At 44.0% G+C, this 13,376-nt stretch overlaps 1 protein-coding gene across 1 annotated transcript in view; it reads right to left on the minus strand.

The window, feature by feature from the left end:
* The window catches only part of LOC133347718 (phosphoinositide 3-kinase regulatory subunit 6-like), an 83,472-nt gene that overhangs the window by 31,714 nt on the left and 38,382 nt on the right, over positions 1-13,376 (minus strand). Inside the window, exons 8-12 of the mRNA XM_061560232.1 lie at positions 10,124-10,210; positions 8,945-9,153; positions 6,441-6,592; positions 4,614-4,740; positions 3,484-3,615 (exon numbers count right to left, since the gene is read on the minus strand). Of these exons, the coding sequence (XP_061416216.1) occupies positions 3,484-3,615; positions 4,614-4,740; positions 6,441-6,592; positions 8,945-9,153; positions 10,124-10,210 (707 nt within the window). The remainder of the gene's footprint in view (positions 1-3,483; positions 3,616-4,613; positions 4,741-6,440; positions 6,593-8,944; positions 9,154-10,123; positions 10,211-13,376) is intronic.

Genomic DNA, 13,376 nt, shown 5'->3' on the forward strand with positions numbered 1-13,376 from the left:
TTTTCTTGGTTCTTTCGGTAAAGACCTGCTCTCCACCTGAGGACGGCTGCTTGCGTTGTGGCCGAAACGTCGTGAGAATTATTTAATGTTTTATTTTTATTATTTTATTATTTCCATTCTACGTGACTTTACCGAAAGAACCAAGAAGATGAATCCCTGCAGTCACGAAAGCTTTAAATCGAAAAAGGACAGCCATTGTTGACCTCTCCACAAAGGGACACTCATATTAATGACCCCGGAGGGATGGTGGGCTGAACCACCCCCCCCCACAACCAGGTTTTTTTAAACTTGCAACTTTGCGAATCGCTCACGCTGCGATATCAGTTTCCGTTATCATCTTCCATTTATGCATTGATGTACTTCAAGTATGAATACATTTCTTTAATATTATTCAACTGAAGTTCGACAAACTTTGAAAAACAAACTGAGGAATTTAAATGGAAGGTAATTTGGACTTTGAAGATCAGGACATATTTCTGGCATCAATGCATTTGCTTTAATAAGTAGGCAATTAATTTCACATATGCAGTTCCAGTACTGGAATAAATATCTGCCAAGATTAATCACGTTTTTTCCTCTCCTGTTCCACAGAGGAAGAACATTGTACCCGAATTATTCACGTTGCGTAACACTGTGGGAAAGTGAGAGTCATTATGCTCAGGACCTAATGATCCTTGTGAAAGATGTCACAGGGTCCTCAGAATCGCTTGCATAAATTCAATCGAACAGTTTGAATACCTATTGCCTATTTAAAAACTGTTCATCAAGAAATTATTTCTTAAATGTAATTCTCAACAAACCCCCACTGCTGTTAAGAGCAGTATCCGACCCTCATTGTCCACTCTAGCTCTCTCTGGTCTCTCTGTTTATGTGCTCTGAAGAAGAGCCACTGCCTGAAATATCACAGATTATACCGCCGCCATCATTAGAAAATGAGAACGCTGCATGCAAAGATTTGTTTAGCGTGTGTTCAGTTTGTTGTCCTTGCCCCGCACCTCCGATGAGCAAGGTTGGCTACGTACGGTGCAAAAGAAGCTCAACGTACATACGTACACACACATACAAAGGTTGCATGCAATTAAATTGCCATGGTTGGCATATCTCATTTGGTGCGGCAGCCAACATCCAAACATCAGGCGACAATTTAATCTCCCGGGTCAGCGTCGGCTTAGCCTATGAGCCCTCCGAACGACAAAGCTGAGCACTGCGCAACGATAGAAATATGGCGGAGTGTAATGTATTCTAATTTTTAGAAAATAAATAAGTGCAATAATAAAAAGGGTAGAAATGTTTTGTTTAATTCGGCAACTGCATTGTTGCACATTGTTCCAATAAAACACTCCAAGCTTTCACACTCACTATTTAACTTCATTCATATTGAGGCACGTGATGTATTAAATATTTTGCGATTGTTTCTCATTTCCTAAGTGGACATGTTTGTAAAACACCAATTAACGACGGACAGAGGCCGAAGGGCATGGCTAAAGCTGTACAGTTGTACAGGAAGCCCACCGTCAAAAAAAATCATTTAAACCTAACTCTGCTCACTAGCCTTATCAGGGTAATATATACTTGGTAGAGAAGGCTGGGTAGTCCAGAGGGCTTAACGCCCGTGTCAAAACTATGAGCCAGCACCGTTGAAAAGATTTGTGTTTAAATTCGTGCAGCCAACATGATCTTCAGATTAAGTTAAGTGGAGCGAGTTGATTGTCACAGCCCAAGCATCACCGATGAAACTGAATTTTGCATCTTCCACCTCTGAGATCAAAAAATCTCAGCGTAATTACTGGACAATGTATGCTTTGTGCAGGCCATGAGTGTGCCAATTGTGGTGGAACGGACTCCTTTTTAAGTGCATTCACAAGTGGTGACATCACTTTGGGCCCCGTGATCCAATATCACATGCAATGTTCGCTCTGTTAGTTCCGAATACATTTTCTGTATATTAGCCAGTGACATCACAGTGGTAGCACGACTGGAACGTAATGTATTTATGTCGAACTTCTTTCACACCGTACACAGCAAACCATGCTAATCGGAGATGCGGGGGAAGGACAACAAACTACACACAAATGGAATGAGTTTTCAATCTCGATTTGAAAGTGCATAGCTCCAGTGGCTTCCTAATATCGGAAGAAAGAACGTTCCAGATGTCCACAGAAGTGCATCTGAGAGCTTGCCATGTGGTGGCCATCTTTGTTCGACGGCCAGCCAAAAGCAGCCGCAAGGATGACCGGAGTTCGCGTGATGGTTTATGCTCCTTCACGAGATCAGCAAGGTACTGTGGTTTATTTGTGGCAAACACATTGTGTGTAATAAGGGCGACCTTATAATGTCTTCATGATGGTCACTGCCCAGTCACCAATGACTGCACACAAAATATATATATAAATGTGGTTTTATACTTCATTTGAATGCATCAGATATTGTCATATCTCAGATGCTAAGCATGGTTGAGTATGGCCGGTGCTTTGAATTGCGATCACCATGCATAACATGAATTTCGATTTAAAGCTTTCGTGACTGCAGGGATTCATCTTCTTGGTTCTTTCGGTAAAGTCACGTAGAAGGGAAATAATAAAATAAAACATAATAAAATACAATTCTCACGACGTTTCGGCCACAATGCAAGCAGCCGTCCTCAGGGGAAGAACAGGTCTGTCGGAAAGACAGCGTCTGAATGAACCTTCAATGAACCTTCAATCAGACGCTGTCTTTCCGACAGACCTGTTCTTCACCTGAGGACGGCTGCTTGCGTTGTGGCCGAAACGTCGTGAGAAGTGTATTTTATGTTTTATTTTTATTATTTTATTATTTCTCTTCTACGTGACTTTACCGAAAGAACCAAAAACATGCATAACATTTTACAGGCAGCTGTTGGGATACATGGTGGAGGTAGCAGAGAGCAGTACAGCAACATCCATTGTTGTACCGTACCTCTGTGCCTCTACATCTATGCTCCCCACGTTCACACAAACCCGTACTGACAAGCGTAGTTGAAGTACGTTCAAATAATTCCCACGACCCCATAGTAGGCCCTTATCCAGCAGTGGACTGACAAAAATGGCCATGCACATACGTAAGGTGCATTGGAGGTGGCTGGGTGAGTCAAGGGTCAGAGCGCTGAACCAACATTGCTGAGATGCCGGGCTCATGCACGCACGGCACATATGAGAAGTCAACAATGTGCAAAAAGACAAAGATCTCCCGTATATAGCCTTATCAGACCGTTGGGGTTAGTGCTGTTCGCTAGCACCTATGAAGGCCGACACGGTACACGAGGAGGTGGTGGCCAGCACCACGCCCAGCCACCTTTTTTTTTACACACCGCACCAGGTTTACATTTTAGGCTGAGTCGACCTAGGGGAGGCCCATGACCAGTTCAGATAATCTCATTGGTATTGGCCGTGAGCAGGAATCAATTTCGGGTCACTGGGTCCGTAGCACAGCGCGCTAACCGCTACATTACCGCTCGCCACACACCGGAATTGACAGCAGGTTGGTCATGATGCGTCCCAGCTGCTGAATATTCTGCCGGTACCATGCGTCCGCTTTGCCCAGGAACTGACCCACCCGCAGACGGTCTCCAAACTCAACAGCCGGCGCTGCAGCGTCCTGGATGTGAGGATAAAAGGGACAAAAAAACGCATCAGCTGGATACGAGTCGCCGGGATTATTCATAACGTAGGTTTTCGTGATGAAAGCACATGTTTCATCAAATAGTTTTTTGGGTCAGATCACATGTGCCGCGTCGGCGAGATGATAACGTCCTCGTTTGGTATGCAGGAGGTCGTGGGTTTGATCCCGACTCTGACGCCTGCTGTATATTTGAAATTTGCATGTTTCTCTCCCCGTGGTCACGTGAATTTTTCTCCGAGTCCTCCGTTTTTTCTGTTCATGTTTAGAAACATGCGTTATGAGTATTTGGTTGCCATAAGTGTCCACGTGATTAACAATTTTGTTGAGCTATCATTTGTGGCCAGTTCGCTCCTGAAAAAGAGCTACATGGCCATATAGCTCTTTTTCAGAAGTGGACCTTACCTGGTAAAATAAAAACATTGTTAATTTTAAATTGTTTACATTAAAATTGAAATAATATACAGTCGTCAGGGTCAGGAACTAACTCACAACCTCCTGCATAGTTAACATCTCGCCACAGTGCCGCCCCAAATGTGTGTTGTACACTCTCCTCCACCTGACACAGCTGAACGACAAAAATATTGTTTCGCGAACAATCGTGCCAATTTATTACACATTTAACAATTAGGTGCAACTGTATGTATGTTGAACTTCTTTCGCACTGTACGTAGCCAACTGTGCTAATCGGAGGTAATCAATTACAAACGCGCACATTATGAAAGTGACGTGCTTGTCGTGTTAACAGTTACAATTTTCTGGCTGTGTCGTATGGAGGAGGGAGTACAACACATTGGCATTGTGCTTGTGAAGAACCAACCCAAAAACAAATCACGAATCAACGAAAGATGTGTCATGGCGCTCATGCCAGCCCCATGCTTTTCCCTCAATGAGGGAAACAAAACAGCGCTGGACGGTAGAAGCTGGTCATAAGCATGCCCCTTGTGACTGAATCCCAGGTTGTGGTGTCGAGGTACCTTTTTGGCGTTGTGCCTTGGAGAAGAAGGTGAGAGATAGGTCGTCGGCTCGCACTGCACTGGGATGTAAAACAAACGCAGCTCGAGTTCCGCACTGCATAAGTTGATTCTCCTCCCCTCCTTCTTTCTGCAGGGCGTTTAAAATAATCACACAAGGACGACACTTCGAGTGGGTATTCGGACTGAACAATACCGTGTAACGTCTCCTGTATCCATAGATACGTTTCAAAGAGGATGATGGGTCTCTGTGCAAGGTTGGTAGAGTGGCAGTGGGTCATGTCTGGAAACTCCTATGCGAAGTGATGTTATGGCTGTGAAAAGTAGTCTGGTTTTTTCCATGTGCTGTGAGGAGACCAGTGAAATGGCAAGCTAATGCTGCTGGATAGCATTCTAATGTTTGCCTGGAAAGCTGAAAGCATGTTATTATTTGTATGTCGAGACAGAATTCTGTTTATAGTTTTGCTTTTAAGATTTTTTTTCGTAAAAAAGCTGAAGTGATTTCCTCCTCAAATGAGCACTGATGCAGTGCTCATCTCCTCTTTGTAGATCTGAGCCGGTGGTGGAAATTCCTCGTTCCTATGGCAGAGATGAGACCATCCATAGGACATCCATTGTTTATTTCCCCACCAAGTGGTACTAACCTTATTGACCCCGGAGAGATCATGAGCTGAGCAAACCCCCAACCAGAAGTTTAACTCACAACCTTTCGATTGCGAGCCGCTCGCTCTACCGCTGAGCCACCTGTTTAAACACGAGGCATCTGTATTCTTGGTCATTTCGGTAAAGTCACGTAGATAGAAAAAAAGAATAATAATAAAGTGAATAAAAATATCACGACGTTTCGATCGCAACACAAGCGGTCGTCATCAAGAAAAGGGGTTCGCCTCTAAAGGCAAACTGTTTATAAAGGTTTGGAAATGGGCGTAGCCCAAGTGTGTCAGCAGCACCACCAGCATGGGCTGACGGGTCAGCAGTGTGGTGTGTGGAGCGGTGGTGCAGTGATTTCTTGGCGGCCCTTTGCTGCACTGGAATTTCTGCTGCATTGGCATTGCTGCTGCATTGGCATTGCTGCTGAAATTGCATTGCTGAACATGAAGTCCTGCAGACCCGAAAGTTTTAAGTCAAATTTCGATTTAAAGCTTTCGTGACTTCAGGGATTCATCTTCTTGGTTCTTTCGGTAAAGTCACGTAGAAGGGAAGTAATAAAATAATAAAAATAAAACATAATAAAATAATTCTCACGACGTTTCGGCCACAACGCAAGCAGCCGTCCTCAGGTGAAGAACATGTCTGTCGATAAGACAGAGTCTGAATGACACGTCCTAGGCTTGGAGCGTCTATTTAAGCTGGGAGGGAGGAGGAAGAGCGCCTTGACAAAAGAATTTGCATATGAAGAGGAATTTAGCATATTTATGGGAAATGCAGGAATGCGACTAGTGCTACTTGTGAAATGCGTAGGAGGTGGGCGGGGGGTTTTCAAAGTCATATTATGCCCATGCATTATGCAGGATTAGCAGCATATAGTACGGGATAGACCCGTGTGATGTAAGGAAAAAGTTTAAAAAGTCTAGCTGGAAGCATATTATATTTTTTGCGACCTAGAATTGTAATGTATTACTTACGGTTAGTAGCTCAGCTTATTGAGAGTATATTTAGCATACTGATGATACTATGTAGTTTATACTTTAGCTTTTTACGTGGTTGTTTAGTTACTGCAGCTACATACTATTAACATTCCTTTCCTTTATTAATGCTACCCCTACCCCCTCCCTTTGATGTCAAAGTTTACGAGGCATCTGAATGCTGTGTTGATAAACAGAACGGTACCTGAGGGCATGGTATTCACGAGCAAGCTGGGCCACTGTTCTGTCGTCCCCAATCACCACCATGCGCACAGTGCATGCTGGGAGTGAGACGCTGTCCTCTGATTGGCCGTTCCGATCAGCTGCTGTGATCCTTAAACTTTCAAAATATGTGATCTGAACGGCGAGAGGTTGGGTGGGTAGAAGCATATAAAGGTGAAAAAGTTGTCCAAACTCAGAAAAATTCGAATTGTTTCCACGCTCAAATCAGCATTCAGCATCATCAGCCATGATCAATCCACTGCTGGATGAGGCCTTCCCCAAACCATCGCCATGTCTCGCAATCTTGTGATGACATATGATAACTCACGTAGCATCTGCACAATAGCTCAAATAAGTAATGTGAATAATTGGATTTGAACTAAATTTTTACGTTCAAATCTCTCCGTCCTTGTAGCGGTGGCAGAGAGCTTCACTCCCGACCATGGTGAACGGCGGCGATGAGTGATTTCTGAACTAGTCCCCCCAACCAAAACCCGTGCTGATCGGCGTGGTGAGGTATGGTCAAGTAACACCCCCTTGACTGACATGGCATGGGGAGGCCTTCATCCAGCTGTGGACTGACCAAGATCTGTAAACATTTCGCCATTTTAACGTTGATTTGTAACGCTTCGGAAAACAGTTTGGGTTTGCAACTCACGAGCAATGTTGTTTATCGGCCAGTGTGACCACGACTTGTTACGCATTAACAAATTAAAGTCTCTGTGATCGACTGTAAATGAGGCCACATGCGTTCGACAGTTTTGACAAGAGGCCATTTTTCGGCTATTTTACGTGGCGGTGGTGTGCAGAGGTTCGACAGCAAAACACTATTTGGAACCAGTTTAATCGAAATTCCACACTGAAATTTGCGTAACTTAGGCCAACGTGCTCTACACGAGAGGAGCAACACACGTAGCTACGTACATATTCTTAGGTTTTTTCGGTAAAGTCACGTAGGTAAAACATCAAAATTAATTATTTTATTTAATTATATTATTTTATTATATTATATATTTTTTTTTTATTAATTTTGATGTTTTACCTACGTGACTTTACCGAAAAAACCTAAGAATATGAATCCTTGCAGTCACGAAAGCTTCAAATCTAGTAGCTACGTACGTTCGTGCGAGGGCGGCGCGTGCGTTCGGCACGAAATTATTGGGTGGTTAAAATCAATCGCTGCGCTCGCGAAAAACATTCACTGTGTGGTGAAAATTATGATTTGATGGAACGAGACAAAAAAATCCATTCCTCGATCAAATTGGGGCACAACAATTGCGACAATTCATCGTCCGGTTCAGGTTTGGGGCTGAAGGTGAACGCTGAGCAGTCTCATTTTAATGGCTTTCACCTTAAGTTTCGACAATTCCGAAATGTGAGGTCAAACTTTCCTCGGTGTTGTGTATGAGAACACATACTGAGCTTCCCCCCCACCAGAAATCACACCACCAGGGACATTGTCATCAAAGCTTTCGAATCCAATTACTGCAAACATTGTCGTGGCCTCCTTCACAAATTGCCGTGCGGCTGTCAAACTGTTTCTGAAATATACCCCTCCAACAATTCAAAACGCTGCGGTAAGCGGCGGACACAATTACATGCCGCTGCTATTTTTATAGAAACATTTAAAACACGTATCGATATGCCTTAATGAACTAGTTAGGGCGCCGCTGTCGGCTTTACCAAAATAAATAAATTAAAATCACGGTGACAACTCTGGCTCGGAGGAATCGAATAATCCCGTGACACCTATTACCTATTGCCGCCGCTATGGAAATGATTGTCACCTGGAGACATCTCCCACAAATACACACCATTAGCCACGCCACACATTATGCTTTAACAGTGACTCGGAGGCACACACCAAGGGCTGCACGCTTCAACGTTTCGGCTGTCATTGATGCTGCGAGCAAGTGTACTGGCACCTCCGATTCATTAACTGCCCTCTGTCATTCGACAGCTGAATAAAGGCCTACCCTACATTGGGTTGCCAATTGGGGTTGTTTGACCACACTTTACCACACTGGTAAATACGAGTTGATAAAAGTGGGAGGCCCCAGAACCAGTTCAGATAATTACGACTGATGTCAGCCATGGCTGGGAATCAAACTCGGTTTGACGGATTCGTAGCACAGCGCGTGGATCACTGCGCCACTGCTCCCCACTATGCATAAGACAAAGACCCCTCGTATAGTCTAAACAGATTGTTGGGGCAAGTGCTGTTGGCGAGCACCTTGGCCAACAATAGGACTGGCTGCCTTTGCCTCCCTAGTTACGATGTTTATACACCGCGCCAGGTACTCAATTGAGGCTGAGTCGACCGAGGGGGATGCCCAGTATCGGTTCAGTAATTGTCACTGGTTTTGTCTGTGAGCGGGAATCGAACTCGGGTCGCCGGGTTTGTAGCGCAGGGCACTAACCACGACACTACCGCTCCCCACTACACACACACGCATGTGCACATGGGCTTGTGGCGTGCCCACCCACCTTGGTGCCAGTGTCGGGGTAGCTGGAGGACTTGTAGTCCGTGTTGATCGCAATGCGAGATCGGTCGCGAATCCCATTTTTCCTCTCGATCGAGTATTTCTGGTTTTTGACCATCCGTGTTTTTGGCGGCACCACGGTCTGCTTCCACGGAGTGGACGGGTCTGTGTCCGAGGAGCTCTCTTTTTCGCTGATGTCGCCCAACATGCTCTCTGCATGAAAATGAGTGGTGAAAAAAGGAAAGAAAAAAACTTGCCATCAGACAGTTATCCAATGGGCAATTGTATCTTTGGCGCTGTGGTTTTCAAAAGTTTTATTTCGATAGAGCATGGGTGGGGAACCTTTTTTCTGTCAAGGGCCATTTGGATATTTATAACATCATTCGCGGGCCATACAAAATTATCAACTTAAAAATTAGCCCGTTATATTTGGTCAAACATTTAATTAACTCACCCCGAATGTGATGGCTGGAACTGCTTCTCTTTGGTGAGGCGTGTGATGTTAGCTGGTATTGATGATGTTGCTGCTACTCGCAACTGCTTTTCCAGGTTTGCTCCTAGATTTATTGAATTTCGAGTCCCGCCTGCGGTTGCCTTGGCAGGGCCAGAGGAAATGATTTTGCGGGCCTTATACGGCCCACGGGCCGGACGTTCCCCACCCCCTGGGCTAGATGATTGTTTTTCATCATGCAAAAAGTTCCTGATAGATACTAATCTCCCCCTATTCATGAGAACTTGGTCTATGAAACTGACTTTCTCGTCTTGTCCATACTGTGTTCAACCGCTATACTGCAGGTCACAAAAACACACTCATCCACTCACCCACTCACTCACCACACCGCAGGTCACCTCACTTATTTTTTCTGCTTCTTCCCTCGCACTGCTCCACTTTGGAATTCCCTCCTCTCATCATCGTCTCTTTCCCCAAGTCCTCATAATAACCTTGCTCAATTGAAGAAACGTGTTTAACTCTTTATCTATTACGACTTTGATCGTGCTGTTTGTGGCTGGATGCTTTGTGTTTTGGGCCTGTGGTCAGCATCTGTGTTTAAAAAAGTTACAAATAATTTTAAACATACATCTCACCAGGAATGTGTCACTTAAATTGGTCTGAGTTATGGCATGAGGTGGACACTTGGTATGAAACTTCAGTTTCTGCTGAATATCGAGCCCGGCGGCTTACCGATTGAGTTACTTCCACACCAGGCCTTGTAATGGATGTCAGGTTTGGGCACGGCCCCAAGGAGGTGTTTGCAATCCGCCATCGAGTCTGTAGGGCAGGGGGAGTGCAATTGGCAGTCACCAACACAGTCAAGGGGTTGCTCTGTACTCTCATTGACACTGAAAATGGGTCGAACCAAGGATAGACAGTGCACAAGAGACCCAGGTCACTGACACACATAGATGTGTCCACGAATACGTTTAAACAATTTGGTGATACATTACGTTGTTTATGGTTATGTTCCAATCATCCCAGATTACAACCTAATCATGTAAGATCTTAGAAACTCAGCAGGCTTTAGCTCGGATATTACCCCGGATGGGTGACCATCATGCATAACAGGTGTTATAGGCTCTGGGGCTAATCTGTAGATAGCGGAGGGCTATGCAACAACATTTCTAGTCTCCCATATACTATGCTCCCCACCTTAATCAACTCGCACTGATTATTATTAGCGTAGTGATGTTTGATCAAACAAACCATGTGATTCATACGATGCATCAATGGGTAGTTTAATGACAAACGGCTGGACGTATACACACAGGAACGCATCTCATGATACATTCTTTATTTACCAAGGAAAGCCTCACTGGCGTCTTGAGATTTTGCTCAGGATGTTTGACCAATTTCCCCTTCTGAGTGCGTGTTTTTATACAAAGAAAGAACATGCGAAACATAGTCGAGGCTTTCTTTAAAATGAATAAATAAGTCCACAAAAATGAACCCATTGAGATGCATCCACCCCTCGTCCAAAGGAGATTTAATGAGAGCTGGTCGCAATTGTTATATTATGATTGCTATGTTATCACGCTTGTTTACCCCATGAAAGCCTCACCGAGTGTCTTACAGGAGGATTCTACCAAGTTTTGACAGTGGCGCGGGGGGGGGGGTGCAATGATTGGTATGTACAATCCAAAATTGAGTACGGTAATTTGCGGGTAATTTTCTTCAAATTTGGCACATTTCCATCCTAAATTGCCATTTAGCAGCAAATTGCAGACCTGGGACTAATGACAAGTGGCATGAAATTATGCCTACGTGTTGCGGGTGACATCACGGTGGCTTGCAAAGGATGGGCACGTTTCGCGAATGCCTGTCAAAAATTTGCTGGTGGTTTTCAGATGTGACCTCATGCAAGCTGGCTTAGATACAGGCTCTCTGCTCGGCTATCGGAAGTGAACAATCCAAATGGTGCAAATAAGACGTGTATCGATGCATCGATTTATTTAAATCGACATTCATGCTCACGATACGCGCATCATATTGTGCCTCTGCTAATGCATTCATTGCATGGCGTATATATGTTGTATGTAAGGGGCTGAGCTGACCCCAACAGCCATGAGGGGAGCCAGATTCTTCATTCAGAACCAGGACCCCTATTTGTAACAATTCGTCGAATCGCAAGACTGCGGACGTCATTACACATGTAACATACATAATTTTGCGACATGTAATAATTATTTCATAATGGATTGTAGAAATACATGGAGCGAATGGTGGCACAGTAGGGCACCGATTTCCAATCCTGGCCATGGCTAACATCAGTGGTGAGCGATATCTGAACCGGTCCTGGGCCTCCCTCCTATCTTTTCATTGACCAGCATGGTGAATTTCGATTTAAAGCTTTCGTGACTGCAGTGATTCATCTTCTTGGTTCTTTCGGTAAAATCACGTAGAAGGGAGTAATAAAAGAATAATAATAAAACATAATAAAATAATTCTCACGACGTTTCGGCCACAACGCAAGCAGCCGTCCTCAGTGTAATATTACACACTATGTATTATTCTAAGGTATAGGGTGGTGTATAGTAATACAGTATATAATTTAATGTTGGGTTTGTCTATGGCAGCATATAGTACGGGATAGACCCGTGTGATGTAAGAGGAAAAACGTTTAGCTGGAAGCATATTATATTTTTTGCGACATAGAATTGTAATGTATTACTTACTGTTAGTAGCTCAGCTTATTGAGAGTATATTTAGTATACTGATGATACTATGTAGTTTATACTTTAGTTTTTTTACGTGGTTGTTTAGTTACTGCAGCTACAGCATACTGCAGGGGCAACAACCTGCTCCTTAACACCGCAAAGACCAAGGAGCTCATAATAGACTACAGGAGAAAGAAAACGGACACTCCACCACTAATCATCAGCGGGGACTGTGTGGAGAGGGTGGCAGACTTCTGCTTCCTGGGAGTCCACATTGGGGAGGGCCTGACCTGGAGCGCCAACAGCACTGAGCTTCTGAAAAAGGCCCAGCAGAGACTTTACTTCCTGAGAATTCTCAGGAATAATAACATCACACAGAAACTGCTGGTGTCCTTCTACCGAGCCTCCATCGAGAGCATTCTTACATACTGCATCTGTGTATGGTACACCAGCTGCACAGTGGCTCAGAGGAAAGCGCTCCAGAGGGTCATCAACACAGCCCAACAGATCGCCGGCTGCCATCTCCCCACACTGGAAGAACTACACAGTTCACGTTGCATCAAAAAAGCACAGCACATTATAAAGGACTCTTCTCACCCTGGACACTCACTGTTTGAGCTGTTGCCATCAGGCAGACGATTCAGATCAGTCAAAACAAGGACAAACAGATTCAAACAGAGCTTTTACCCTACAGCGATCACCACACTCAATAATGCTAATTAATTATTAAGTAATAGTGTTTACAATTGACTGTGAAATAGAGATGTGCAATGACAAAATGTAACCTTATGTGGGTATGTGGGTATACTTGGGCTGTTTTTTATATATAGTATAAATTGATTATCTTTCATTTAATTTTATTTTTATTGTTTTATTTAATTTAAATTTATGAATGATGCCCTGACTGGTGAGCATTTTAAATTTCGTTGTACTGGTGACAATGACAATAACGATCTATCTATCTATCTACATACTATTAACATTCCTTCCCTTTATTAATGCTACCCCAATCCCCTCCCTTTGATGCTGCTAATCCTGCATAATCCACGGGTATAATATGACTTTGAAACCCCCCCGCCCACCTCCTACGCATTTCACAAGTAGTACTAATCACATTCCTGCATTTCTCATAAATATGCTAAATTCCTCTTGATATGCAAATTATTTTGTCAAGGCGCACTTCCCCCCTTCCAACCCAGCTTAAATAGACGCTCCAAGCGTGGTGGTGTTTCATTCAGACACTGTCTCCCCGACAGACCTGGTCTTCACCTGAGGATGGCTGC

The sequence above is a fragment of the Lethenteron reissneri genome, chromosome 3 (assembly GCF_015708825.2).
Source record: "Lethenteron reissneri isolate LAM-NWPU_2019-01 chromosome 3, ASM1570882v1, whole genome shotgun sequence".
Taxonomy (NCBI): Eukaryota; Metazoa; Chordata; class Hyperoartia; order Petromyzontiformes; family Petromyzontidae; genus Lethenteron; species Lethenteron reissneri.